At 32.7% G+C, this 13,170-nt stretch overlaps 1 protein-coding gene across 1 annotated transcript in view; it reads left to right on the forward strand.

Moving 5' to 3' along the window:
- LOC124530075 (chaoptin-like) overlaps positions 1-9,392 on the forward strand; it is a 30,778-nt gene extending 21,386 nt beyond the window's left edge. The window contains exons 2-6 of the mRNA XM_047104064.1: positions 3,296-3,466; positions 4,895-5,039; positions 5,114-5,224; positions 5,301-8,293; positions 8,711-9,392. Coding sequence (XP_046960020.1) covers positions 3,298-3,466; positions 4,895-5,039; positions 5,114-5,224; positions 5,301-8,293; positions 8,711-8,997 — 3,705 coding nt within the window. The 5' untranslated portion in view covers positions 3,296-3,297 and the 3' untranslated portion in view covers positions 8,998-9,392. The remainder of the gene's footprint in view (positions 1-3,295; positions 3,467-4,894; positions 5,040-5,113; positions 5,225-5,300; positions 8,294-8,710) is intronic.
- The last annotated feature ends 3,778 nt before the right edge of the window (positions 9,393-13,170 follow it).

Raw genomic sequence — 13,170 nt, forward strand, 5'->3', positions numbered from 1 at the left:
TAATTTTTTTCATCATTTAGTTTGCTGCACCTTGGCGCTAAGAGTCAAAAAAGTTCCAGTCTTTACAGAGAATGCAAGCAGGTCGACATTTCAACTTGCTAATTTTAACCTCTCTTAATTCCTGACGTATACTCTTGTTCTAGTTTTTAAGTAACAAGGTGCTTTAGTATTTTTGTGAACAACTACATTCTTAAAAAAAAGCGTTACTCTACTTAAACCGTAGTTCTGACATTTGAGTTGCAGCGACTAGATTTTTTAAGAACGTTTTAGTTCTGAAATTAATTTAAATTTAGCTTTGATTCATTAACAGAAGGGTTAGATAAATATAATATAATATTGGACAACATCACATACATAACTCTGATCCCAATTTAAGTCTAAGGCACTTGTGTTATGGAAAATCAGAAGTAACGATGGTACCACAACAAAGAAAACTAATGAACTTTTCCTACATCAATCGGCCGGGAATCGAACCCGGGACCTCGGAGTGTCGTACCCATGAAACCCGGTGTACACACTATTCGATCACGGAGTTCGTCGTAAAGTGCATTTAACAATTCGACGAGTAATTATGAACTTCGTATTCGTTCAATTTAACCGTTTGTCGGTTAAAAGACAATTTCAAAGACATTTTCAGTTTGAAAATTTACTTGGTTTAATACTTTACATAAGTCCGCTTAGATAGCATATTATACCGCTAATTAGCTATACTTTATATTGTTGACTTCGGTTGATTGGTGGCTAGAACAATGGTGTTAAAAGTTAAAATTACGTACAGTCGGGGTAAGAAAAGGTTCGTCACCTTAAGATCTATTTTCGTGTGCTCAGTATAAGCAATAATCTACTGCACCGATCAAGAATGACATATTGCATCGCAATTATTTGATGTTTAGATTCAAAAGGTACTAAGTGTTTAAGACTTGATAATGGAATCACCTTGAAAACTGACGAAGGTTTTCTTACTCTGTACGTGTGTGATGACGAAGATTGAACGTCTATTAACCCATTAAACGTAGACGATTTTTAAACAATTTGGGTCTATATATTGAAATGAGGTTTGTCTAAGCGACTAGTTATTTTCCTCAACAGGCAATAGTACTCACGTATTAAATACAACAAAGCTTCACGATAAAGATATTTGAACATTTTTATGAATTTAATCTCTCTGTTCTACGGGAAAATGCTTACAGAAAACACTATTTCCGAGTTTCCATTGTACACGGAATTTCATCTGTCTCTTTAATTAATAGCGTTAAGTTCGTGAAATGTAATATCTAACCAACGTTTCCTGAAACACGCTATCGTTGCGTTTACAGAACGGGTATATATTGACGGCGGAGCAAAAAGGTTGATAATAATTATAGTCGTCTATGTATGTTAATCTGTTCCCGTTTAGCTCCTGAACTACTTAACGTATATTTTTAACTGAGTTATCACTAGCTTTAGCTTTACTATTTAATATGATAGCCAACATGATAAAAGGGAATCTATGTTCAAATTTGATACCAAATTAACGGGTTGTCACACTTTCGGCAAATGTATAATTTGTAAAGTAAATAACACCTAAAATATAATTTAAAAACTTACCGTAACCACTAGATAAAGTAAATTGTTGTAAGTGTATTTTACTAAATAATTCGTGTTTTATCTCATGATTTAAACAAACGAATAATGTTTAAACATTTATTTAATTAACTTATTTTTTGTATCCCTATAAAAAAATGTCAATTATGATTTTATGGATTGATCAATGAACTGGATTATTATATATAATGTGCCTATAATGTTCTATAAGTATATACTTACAACTTATTTGTACATATATTATAAATACAATCCGTGCAAATGCTTACTGCGTATTTAAGGCACACAAAAAAATTTTTGCCATCTTTTGTTAGTATAACATCTGAATAATCAAATAATTTATAACATGGAAATTTAGGGTTCCGTACCCAGGAATATAAATAACTTGAAATAAGTCTAAAAGTGTATTTAACTTGTAACATTTTATAAGACATTCCACAAATGTCGCTTAAAGAGAAAGTATTGAACCATTCTAAAACGCTTTACCGATGAGGGTTGGCAAAGACGTACGTGGCTGAATTTAACTGTCATAATATGGAGGTTTTACTTGCGAGATTTTTCTTTTACACTCCAATTAATGTTTGATGAATTTGAGTCGAGATGGCCCAGTGGTTAGAACGCGTGCATCTTAACCGATGTTTGCGGGTTCAAACCCAGGCAAGCACCTCTGATTCATGTGCTTAATTTATCTTTATAATTCATCTTGTTCTCAACTGTGAAGGAAAAGATCGTGAGGAAATCTGCATGTGATAAATTTCATAGAAATTCTGCCACATGGGTATTCCACCAACCCGCATTGGAACAGCGTGGTGGTATATGGTCAAAATCTTCTCCTTAAAGGGAGAGGAGGCCTTTAGCCCAGCAGTGGGAATTTAGAGGCTGTTGTTGTTGTTGTTGTTGAATGAGAGGTATTTTTCTGAATCTAAGCTCGCGACTTTTACTTAAGGTCTTATCCGTGTACTGGATCATTTCCATTCTAAGGCTGTTTGTTTCAAAGAGCACGAGCTGATATACATAATTTCACATGAAAATTATATCTTATCTGTATCTTAAACCTTTAGCTAGTACCTACCAGTCCACCCATTTAGTCTTATCGTAATAAACGCTTAAGAGTGACTATTGACAAATATAAGTATTATTGGAAGGGACTTTTACGTAGCTTACAGTATGCCTCTAGACACCCTTTCCTTTTTGTCTGTCCGTGTAATGTATGTAGCGAAAACAACTTCGTTCCAAACGGGTGTCCCACGACACCACACTTTTAATATGTATCTGTATTATTTTTATATTATAATTTCTACGAATACATTAAAAAAGTAATGTTCCTATGTTATTTTTTTACGATATTATTCACCTTCATGCCTCAGAGATGTAGGATACATTATTTCTATGTCATATAATTGTTTTTATTAATTAATTACATCCGTGCGAAGCTGAGTCTCGTCGCTAGGTGTAGAGATATATAAAGTTAATATATCCTTCAATCAAAGATTAGTTATCTTCTAAAACTAGAAAGAGATATTAGAGGCGAGATGGCCCAATTGTTAGAAAGCGTGCATCTTAACCAATGAGTTCGGGTTTTGAAATATCTTCCAAAAAACTTCTCTTCCAAGGAAGACGAGGCTTTTAGTCCCACAGTTGGAAATTTACAGGCTATTGTTATAAGACTGGAAAGGTTACCATATAAATACTGAGTAAAAATTTGTTTCAGTGATGGTGTTGGGCGATGGTAGTGCGCGGCGAGCGCTGCGTACAGCGCTGGCATGCCTGTTCGTCAGTGCTCTCGCCCCGGAACGCCTCGAGCCCTGTGAGGGCAGTCCGCTGTGTTCCTGTCGCGCAGCACATATGTCCTGCACTGCTGTACCATTACATAGGTTTCCAGGTGAAATAATGTGATGTTCAATAGTAAATATAACTTAGACATATTTTTTTATGCTGACGATATATAATGTAATTTTATTACGGCTATTTATTAATTTTATAACAAACTACATTATATGGTTAAAGATTTATTGGTGATATGAAGAGTATGTTTAAGTCAATGCGGTCTGTGAAATGTTGTGATGGGCAGCCAATCAACGACGCCTAAAATGACGCGCAAAATTCTCAGGATTGGTTAAGATTTTTCCCTTCCCTCAACCCAAGAATATTGTAAATTTAAAAAGTCATTACACGCTATCACGGTTTCATTTTCGCAATAATTTTCTTTTATTTCAAAAATCGAACAACGCAAATAAATGGTTTTAAAAGCCAGTCGAATTCAGAACGTCCACGTGGTAGGGAGTTATTGAAAACCCTGTTATAGACTGGCTGTTTATTTTTACAAGGTCAGTATGTATGGACGAAGGTGACCCTTTATCAGATGAATCATTGTGTCCATATATTATGTAATGGCGTTGAAATTAAATGTTAGCAAGATATAAAACACAATCGTGTCTCGGATTGATTTTTTTGTAGAGATATATAATAATATACAACTTGTAGTTTTTTTATATGAATAGATAAAGAAAATACGTCTTTGAAGATTTTCTCCAACATATAATTTAAAAAAAATTAATAGTGTTTGTTACAGAAAAAACTCGATGAAACAAATAAAATTATTAGTTTCCACTTTTTAGTTGATTCCAAGTCATTTATCGATTCAGCCTTACTTGTCTGCGTGTTTGTTCCCTAATAGCTTTACCAATTACTGATTGACCTCGTACCCATTCTAATTTGAATAAAAAAAATTACCATTTATATTCATCATTTCATATATTTATCTTAGATCTGTTTTATATTTGAAAATATAGTAGAAATATTTATCAACAAATATATTTTTAGACAATTTTCGATTACGACAGTAAAAGCTATTTCTATAATGTCATAGATATCCTATTTAGATACTTTTGTGCCATAATATGACTTTATAGGTCATAAAAATGATATATGTCTTCTTTGTGAAAGTTTTGTACAATAAAATCCTAGTGGAACTATTAACAAGACAATAATCGTTAAGTTTCACTGTTATTGTACAAATAAAGATACAGTCTAAAGATTATTTCAAGGCAGTCTCAATTTCACGAATACTAAGACATCTGTTTTCATTATATTAAATACGAATGTTTACATATTAAATTATATTAAACATGTATTATATAATAAATTTATTACACAACATGACTCTCCAATTTCTCAAGGTAATAGACATACAGTCAAATAAAGAATCGAAAACGAAAAAGACGAAGAAATATTCCTCTAAGCTGTCAAGTTACATTCAACAAATATTGAATTCGTTTCATATTTTATCAGATAGAAATTTATTTTTCAGAATGGCCACGAATAGAACTGCAACACCTGGACATAAGTATGTCCAATCTTGAAGTAATATCAGAAAGTGCATTGGACGGACTACGCCTGCAAACCTTAGTTTTAGTCGCTAACAGGTTTCACTACATCGAATCGCATGCACTTAGGTAATACTTTATTATTTTTAAATCAAGTGTATATTATAAAAAAATAAATTTTACAAGTATTTTTTTTATTTCAGCACTATGGCCAATACTCTCGCTTCGTTAGATCTTGGTTACAACGAATTTACAAATATCCCCGAGCAAGGCTTAAAAGATTTGAAAGTACTTAATTGGTTGAATTTGCAAAAGTAAGATTTTTTGGTAAATAATATGTAAAATAATTTCACCTTATATTTCGAGACTAACTTTTGTTCACTATTTTAGCAACTTTATAGCAGAGGTCAGTCCAGAGGTTAAGTGGCATCACTTGGAAAATACACTTACGAGTTTATCTCTGAGCAGTAACCAAATAACGCAACTGATGTCTCAAGCTCTTACGTCATTGAATCATCTATTACAGCTAGATTTGGAAGGAAATTATCTCCGTACAATCAGCCCGGACTCCTTACCAACCTCCCTCACCGTTTTGAAGCTGTCAAACAATTTCCTCCATGAAATATCCTGTGATTTATTGTATAATCTTCCTCGGTTACAAATGTTACATATGCGCCACAATTCAATTACAATCGATATTAATTCAAATAGCCTTAATAATAAAACTAAGAAATTAGAAAAATTAGACTTAAGTAACAACAATATAAATGATACATCCGAGATACTTATATTTCGTGAAATACAAATAAGGCAGATAATTTTAGATCTAAACGAACTAACAGTTGTTCCGAAATTACTATATACTAATAATCGTATAGAAAGGTTGTCTATATCATATAACAAGCTAACTTTAATTCATCGAGATGTATTTGTGTCACTTAAAAATTCACTGGAACATTTAGAAGTGGAACACAACAAATTATCTCATCTGCCGGATAATTTGGCGCAGGTCGTGAGACTGAGACATTTATCATTAGCCTACAATCAATTAGAGGAGTCTCCTTCACTTCCGAGCCGCATCCAAACTTTGTCACTAGCTGGAAACTTTTTGACTTCCATACCTTCAGCGCTTCAGACACTTGAACCCGGTTCCATTAGGTATCTCGACTTAAGCTATAACAGAATATCTAATTTATTGCCGAATGAATTTCGAGAATGGTCTTTTTCTCTCGGGACTCTAAACTTAAAAGGAAACAGGATAGCGCAAATTTATAAAAACGTTTTTCCGGCAAGTATGCCAGTGAAAGAGATTAACTTGAGCTTTAACGACCTATACTACATACACCCGCAATCTTTTTCTAACTTAACTGGCTCTTTGCACGTTCTAGAAGCATCCGCAACTATATTCAGTGGGTACTTTCCTTTTGAAATTGATGATGGACTAGAAAATCTTAGTTGGTTATCGTTTGATAATAATGATTTTCATATATTAAAATTGTCAGATATTTCTTTATTTCCAAATTTGAAATATTTAAATTTAGATTACAATCGAATAGTTGAAATTATTGTTGATGAAGAAAATTTTAACGTTTCATTAGCATTAAATAACATACGGATATCTTACAACTTTTTGAACATTATTCCGACGAAAACATTTTCACGTATACCCGAGTTAAGAAACTTAGATTTATCTTATAACCGTATCAATAACTTGACTAAGAACAGTTTTACCAACTTGCCCAACTTGAGATATTTATCTCTTGCGGGTAACTTAATCGATTACATAGAAGTGGAAACATTTGTTAATTTACCAAAATTAGAGGTTTTGGAACTCCAAGGAAACAACTTAACATATTTATCTCTTTACTCTTTATATAATGTTTCCAATCAGTATACGACACTTACACTTAATATCAGTAAAAATAATGTCAAGCATATCGAAGGAGATAACGAAGTCTCCATTAGTATATTTGATGGTTCCTATAACGATTTTCATGATGTGCCAAATTTGTTTTTTCTAGCGATTGATTCAACGATCAGGCAGATTATCCTGTCACATAATAAAATAACTCATATATCAAGCGAAGCCTTTGGACAATCAGTATACTTAGAAATATTAGACCTACATAAAAATAGTATAAGTATTATAAAAAGAAAATCCTTCACGGATCTTATATCGTTGCAAATACTAGACATTTCTTTCAATTCCATTTATCAACTCTCTGTGGAACAGTTTTATAATTTACACAAATTAAGATATTTAAAAATGGACCACAATAATATAAGACTACTCCCAAGAGATGTATTTAAAAATACTGTTATAGAACATTTGGATTTGAGTTTTAACGAAATATCATTGTTCCCCGTCACGGCACTCTCTCAAATTGGATTCACATTACGCTACTTGGACCTATCGAATAACAGATTAGAATATCTAGACAGTAATATATTTCGAAATACACAGTTCTTATCAAATCTTAACTTGGCACACAACTTGTTGACGGTCTTATCAGATAATACGTTTTCTTGTCTCGGAGCCTTGCGACGATTGGACCTTAGTTTTAACTCCATCAAAGCAAACTTTAAGGAGCTGTTTCACAACCTTCCTAACCTGAGGCATTTGAATCTTGCAAATTTAAGTTTGAAATCAGTGCCTTATCTACCTTTGACTAATTTAACGAGTCTCAATTTAACTTCGAATTACATAACCAGTTTTAAGGAGATTGATGTTAGGCGATTATTGAATCTTCGCCACTTAGACTTAAGCCACAATCGACTTACCTCTATAGTGCCAAAAATGTGGGTACATCTCAAGAATTTAAACGTACTAGATATTTCATACAATCCTATAGTAAGACTAACGCCAAATAGTTTTAAATCTTTAAATAATTTGTCATATTTAAATTTAAATGGGCTTAAATATTTAGATATAGTTGACCAAGATTCTTTCCGTCCCTTAATATCCTTGCGATCCTTGCACATTCAAACGTGGTCTACCATAAATCATTCAAGTTTTCGACTATCTAATATAACATCCTGTCTTCCATCCTTATACAAGTTGGTAATACACTGTTCAGACGAAATCATGGATAAACAACTGCACGGAATAGATGCAAAGAGAATACGATATTTAGAAATCAGAGGATTAAATTTGCAGAGAATATCTGACGATGCATTTGAGTCGTTCGCAAATAGCCAAGAGATATTTATTAGAATAAGCGAGACGTCGATAGCCAAACTACCGGCAGCATTTATGAAGCATCTCTCGCAAGTTCCTCAATTAGGTATCGACGTTAGCTACAATCAAATATCGAGACTGGATCCGGCTATATTCTATCCTAATTTCACGAGCTGGAGTCACGTAGCAACTAAATTACTTTCAGGTAAACTTTAAATTCTATTTTACTTTGTCGTAGTATAAAATTAATTTCTTATTTTAATCATCATTTTATATTGTATATTAACAGTATGTTTTATATAAATATTCTTTAAAGGATGTACTATTTTAGATTAATAATAAATATATATTGGATCATTAAGTAATGAAATATCTCCGTTAATAAACTGCACGTCGCTTTGTGTCGTTAGAAGCAGGAAGTCATTCGGTATAAAAAATTAATGTCTTAGTCAGAGCTTAAGCTCACGCGGGCATTATACTTTATACATACTTTATGAGCATCTAACAACCATCTACTTTAGTCTCATCTTTGTAATGAGTTTTAATTCTTAATAGCCTACCAAATTTTCCGCTTGGTAAATTACGTTTGAATAATACATATTGTAATGTTGTCATTATTTAGGCGGATTAATTCTAACCGGAAATCCGCTGCGATGTGAATGCGAGCTGGCATGGCTCGGGGCCTGGATGAGGCGTTGGTTGCAAGAGAACGAGGCGGGTGCTGAGCTGAGGAGGGCTGTTCGTAGTGCAACTTGTAAGGACCAGCTCGGAAGGCGCATACCGCTCCTGCAACTCCGGGCAGACGAAGCTGAGTGCCACGCCAGTGCGCTTTCCAGCGACGCGCAACCAAACTATACAAACATCGTATATACGGTTACGTTAACATTATGGACATTAGTTCTTAGATGATAATACTACTTTATAAGTCAATAGGCCTAAATGTAAGGTGTAAATTTTGTCAATATTAAAAACAATAAAGGAATGTAAGTCTTTGCATGAAGGAATTCTGAAATATTCTTGAGACAGGTGCAATTTATTTATTTAGGGCATATCTATGTGAAAAGTAGATACTTGAATGGACTAAGTAGGGTATAATACAGTTTTTATACGTCGCAATATTAAATGTATCAAATTAGTGAAATCCTTTATTGTAAGAGACTTATTTATAGTTCTAATAAACTGTATACATGGAAATGTTATACAAAAATTTAGTTAATTATTTAGAAAAGAAAAATTGTAATAATTTTTATTCAACGAAAAGTAACGTTAATCGAAGCTAATGCTAACTAATAAATAAAAAAAAATGTAATATAAATTATTTAAATAACAATGTAAATATGTATAAAATAAATATTTTCATAATAAAATTTGTTTTATTGACCAACACACAAAGTTTTTAAATACATAAAAGAATGTGTAATTTATTATAACGCCACCGGCACAAAAAAGTGGGTTACAGGTAATGCCTTTGTTGGGTACTCCAAAAAGCTATATGGAGATAATTTCGATTTGATAAAACCCCACTTGGAATGAATGAACGAATGTATACTAATAATAAATCAAAATGTCGCGCATTAAATTTCCGACCTGAATGTTTCGATGTTATCCCTTCTGGCTTAATTAACAAGCTTTGACTAATGCATTTTATTAAACGCCGTAGCTTTATATTAACCATTATGATGAATATGAATATTTAATGTACCTTTATTAAAGTTGACGTGTATATACTTTTATTTATTGAAGTAAATCGAAAGCCAGTTTCCATTGTCATATAAATCATATATTTATGCGGTAAGCAATTTAAATGACGTAATGACGTAATGACAAATGACGAATATTAAAATTAACGTAATGAAATTAAATAACAAGACTAATTCATTCAATGTAATAAATTACAATAAAAAATTAATAATTATAATTTGTAATTTAAATCTTATTATTTCATTAATTCTGTGGAAAATTGTTTTATGAAGAAAAGAGCAAGAAAGCTATTATCTATTTCTATATTATAAATATGAAGTATGTAGTTGTGTTTATGTGTCTGTATGTCATTTGCTCTTTCACAGCCAAAACACTGAAAGAAAAGATTAAATTTGAGATGACGCAAAGATAAAATCATTGGCAACTTTTTATACCTAATACGATAAGTACTAGCGATTTTTAAATTTCAGAATAATTATATTCTCACTACCGCGATATAAAATTCCAATAACTATCCATCAGTATAGGAGATATTTTTGGTTTAAAAAATATTTGCTGAGATGGCCCAGTGGTTAGAACGTGTGCATCAAAACATCGTTAGGAAACCTGCATGTGTCTAATTTCATCGAAATTCTGCCACATGTGCATTCCACCAACCCGCATTGGAACAGCGTGGTGGAATATGTTCCAAACCCTCTCCTTAATGGCAGAGGAGGCCTTATCCCAGCAGTGGGAAATTTACAGGCTGTTACTTTACTTTACTTACTTTATATACATATAATCCGATCCGAAATAATTTTCCGACCAGAAACCTAATATTTTTCACTAGTGTCTTGGAATTTAAGCAATGGAATCTGCAGCCGTATAAATTATAATTGTCCGGATACATAAGACTTTAAAGAGGTCTTCAAGCTGCGCTTAAATTCTGTATTAAGTATAGTTTAAAGAAATAGAATCCAAGGCCGAATGGGTTCTAAGTATTCATTTGAAGTAAGGAGTCAGATTTCTATTATAAAACGATTATTTCGTTGTATTTTTATTTAGTTGTTACGTAAGGAGAAATCCAAAATTGTTGTAGTCAAATATTTAAGGTACCTAAATATTGTTCTTGAACGTTAACCTCTGTAAATATTGTTCTTAAACAAAATTATGCAAACGTAAAATTTACAATGTTATATTATATGTATTAAAGAAAATATTGAAATAAACGGTCGAGTATATCTAATAGCTGCTACTAATAGACAATGGCGTTGAAAAAAGATTAACCATACATTGCCAATGCGCTACCATCCTTAGGTGCTTATATGTTATGTATGGAACACAACAATACTAAGTATTGCTACTTAGCGGTAGAATAAATGATAAGCAGGTGGTATCTACTTAGACGGGCTTTAAAAAAACTCTAAAACCAAAAACGATTCACCAAAATCCATTTTTAAGCGACTAAAAAAGGAGTGTACTCAATTCGACCGGTATATATTTTTTTATGTTTGGCCGCCGATTACTTCGCCATTTATGAACCGATTTTAATGATTTTTTTAGTTAGAAAGAAGATACCCCTGGAATGCTACCATGATGAGGATATCAAAGTCTGATGATGTGATCCTGGACAAATCGAGAGGAACCCTCAAATTTTATAGGCACACGTACCGTGTTTTACATATTTTCTGAAGTTATATTGGCATTTGCTTCTGGCAATCATAATGTTTTTTTTTTTTTTTTTTATGGTATAGGTTGGCGGATGAGCATATGGGCCACCTGATGGTAAGTGGTCACCATCGCCCATAGACATTAACGCTGTAAGAATTATTAACTATTCCTTACATCGTCAATGTGCTACCATGTCCCTTGTGCCTGTAGTTACACTGGCTCACTCACCCTTCAGACCGGAACACAACAATACTGAGTACTGTTGTTTGGCGGTAGAATAACTGATGAGTGGGTGGTACCTACCCAGACGGGCTTGCACAAAGCCCTACCACTAAGTGATGTTATATTGCTGAGCTGATGATGGAAGATTCCTCCTCCTCCTCAATTACTACCAAGTCCTCAATTACTAGGAGATAGAAAATAGTTCTTTCAACATTAATATATGTATTTATACTCCTCTTCGTAGCTTTTGTGAAGAGAAGTACAGGTTCACTAAACATTTAATTTGTTATGCTATTGTTTGGTATATCATGCTCCAGAAGTGGTCCCATATAAGTTTTATTGAAATAGGTTCAGCGCTTTTTGAAAAAAAACAACAAATAACCATTTGTTACATAAGGATTTTTAATTTCTATTTTGAGTAAATAACACTAAAAAGATTAAAATAAAATATTTTTCTAAAAAATAACACAATATTTACATACGATCGGCCGATTTCAATAATACGTATTTAAATCAAATTTTTATTTGTTTTTGGTGATCACTTTGAAGTCGGTGTTATTTATTAGAAAAAATATTTTATGTATATAAAGTAAGAATTATCTTTTCGAAATATAACACACGCATTATTAAATAACTAAAATTTTTGATAAACTGAAAGTCTTTCTGAAGATTACACTTTGATGTATATAAATGAAAAGTAAAGTTAAAAAGCATGTTAAAGTCAAATAGCGTCGAAATGATTTAGGAGAAGGAATCGTCAAAGGTCGGAAGTTAAATCTAAGCGACGTGTTTTCAAATGTAAAGCTTAACCTTCCTTGTTGAGGAAAACCCGCTAGGGAAACTATTATACATTTTTATCATCTTTGATCTTCGTTTAAATTGTTAATTTACAGCTCTATGGCTTGATAGCATGCAATCAATTAATAGTTCATAAAAAATCTAGTACGTGATGTTGAATAAAATCGTAATAAAATACAACAACAACAGTCAGTAAATTTCCCACCGCTGGACTAAGGCCTCCTCTCCCCTTGAAGAGAAGGTTTAGAACATATTCCACCACGCTGTTCCAATGCGGGTTGGTGGAATACACCTGTGGCAGAATTGTTATGAAAATTAGACACATGCAGGTTTCCTCACGAGGTTTTCCTTCACCGGCGAGCACGAGATGAATTATAAACACAAATTAAGCACATGAATATTCAGCGGTGCTTACCTGGGTTTGAATCCGCAATCATCGGTTAAGATGCACGCTTTCTAACCACTGGGCTATCTCTGCTCTTAAATAAAATACGATTGAGTAAAATAAAGGAACATACCATAACCTACTTACTGCTGGAATAAATCTTCTACTCCCTTTGAGGATAATGTTTGGAGTTAAATTCATAGTGATATAGACTATATTAACTAAATATACTTTTTTACATATAACCTTATCTCTTTATTTAAACAAAGTTTATGAAGCTTGATTGTAGCGATGTGTCTTGGTCCTCCGATTAAGTATGTTTGTCC

Source organism: Vanessa cardui, chromosome 5 (assembly GCF_905220365.1).
Source record: "Vanessa cardui chromosome 5, ilVanCard2.1, whole genome shotgun sequence".
In the NCBI taxonomy this organism is placed as follows: Eukaryota; Metazoa; Arthropoda; class Insecta; order Lepidoptera; family Nymphalidae; genus Vanessa; species Vanessa cardui.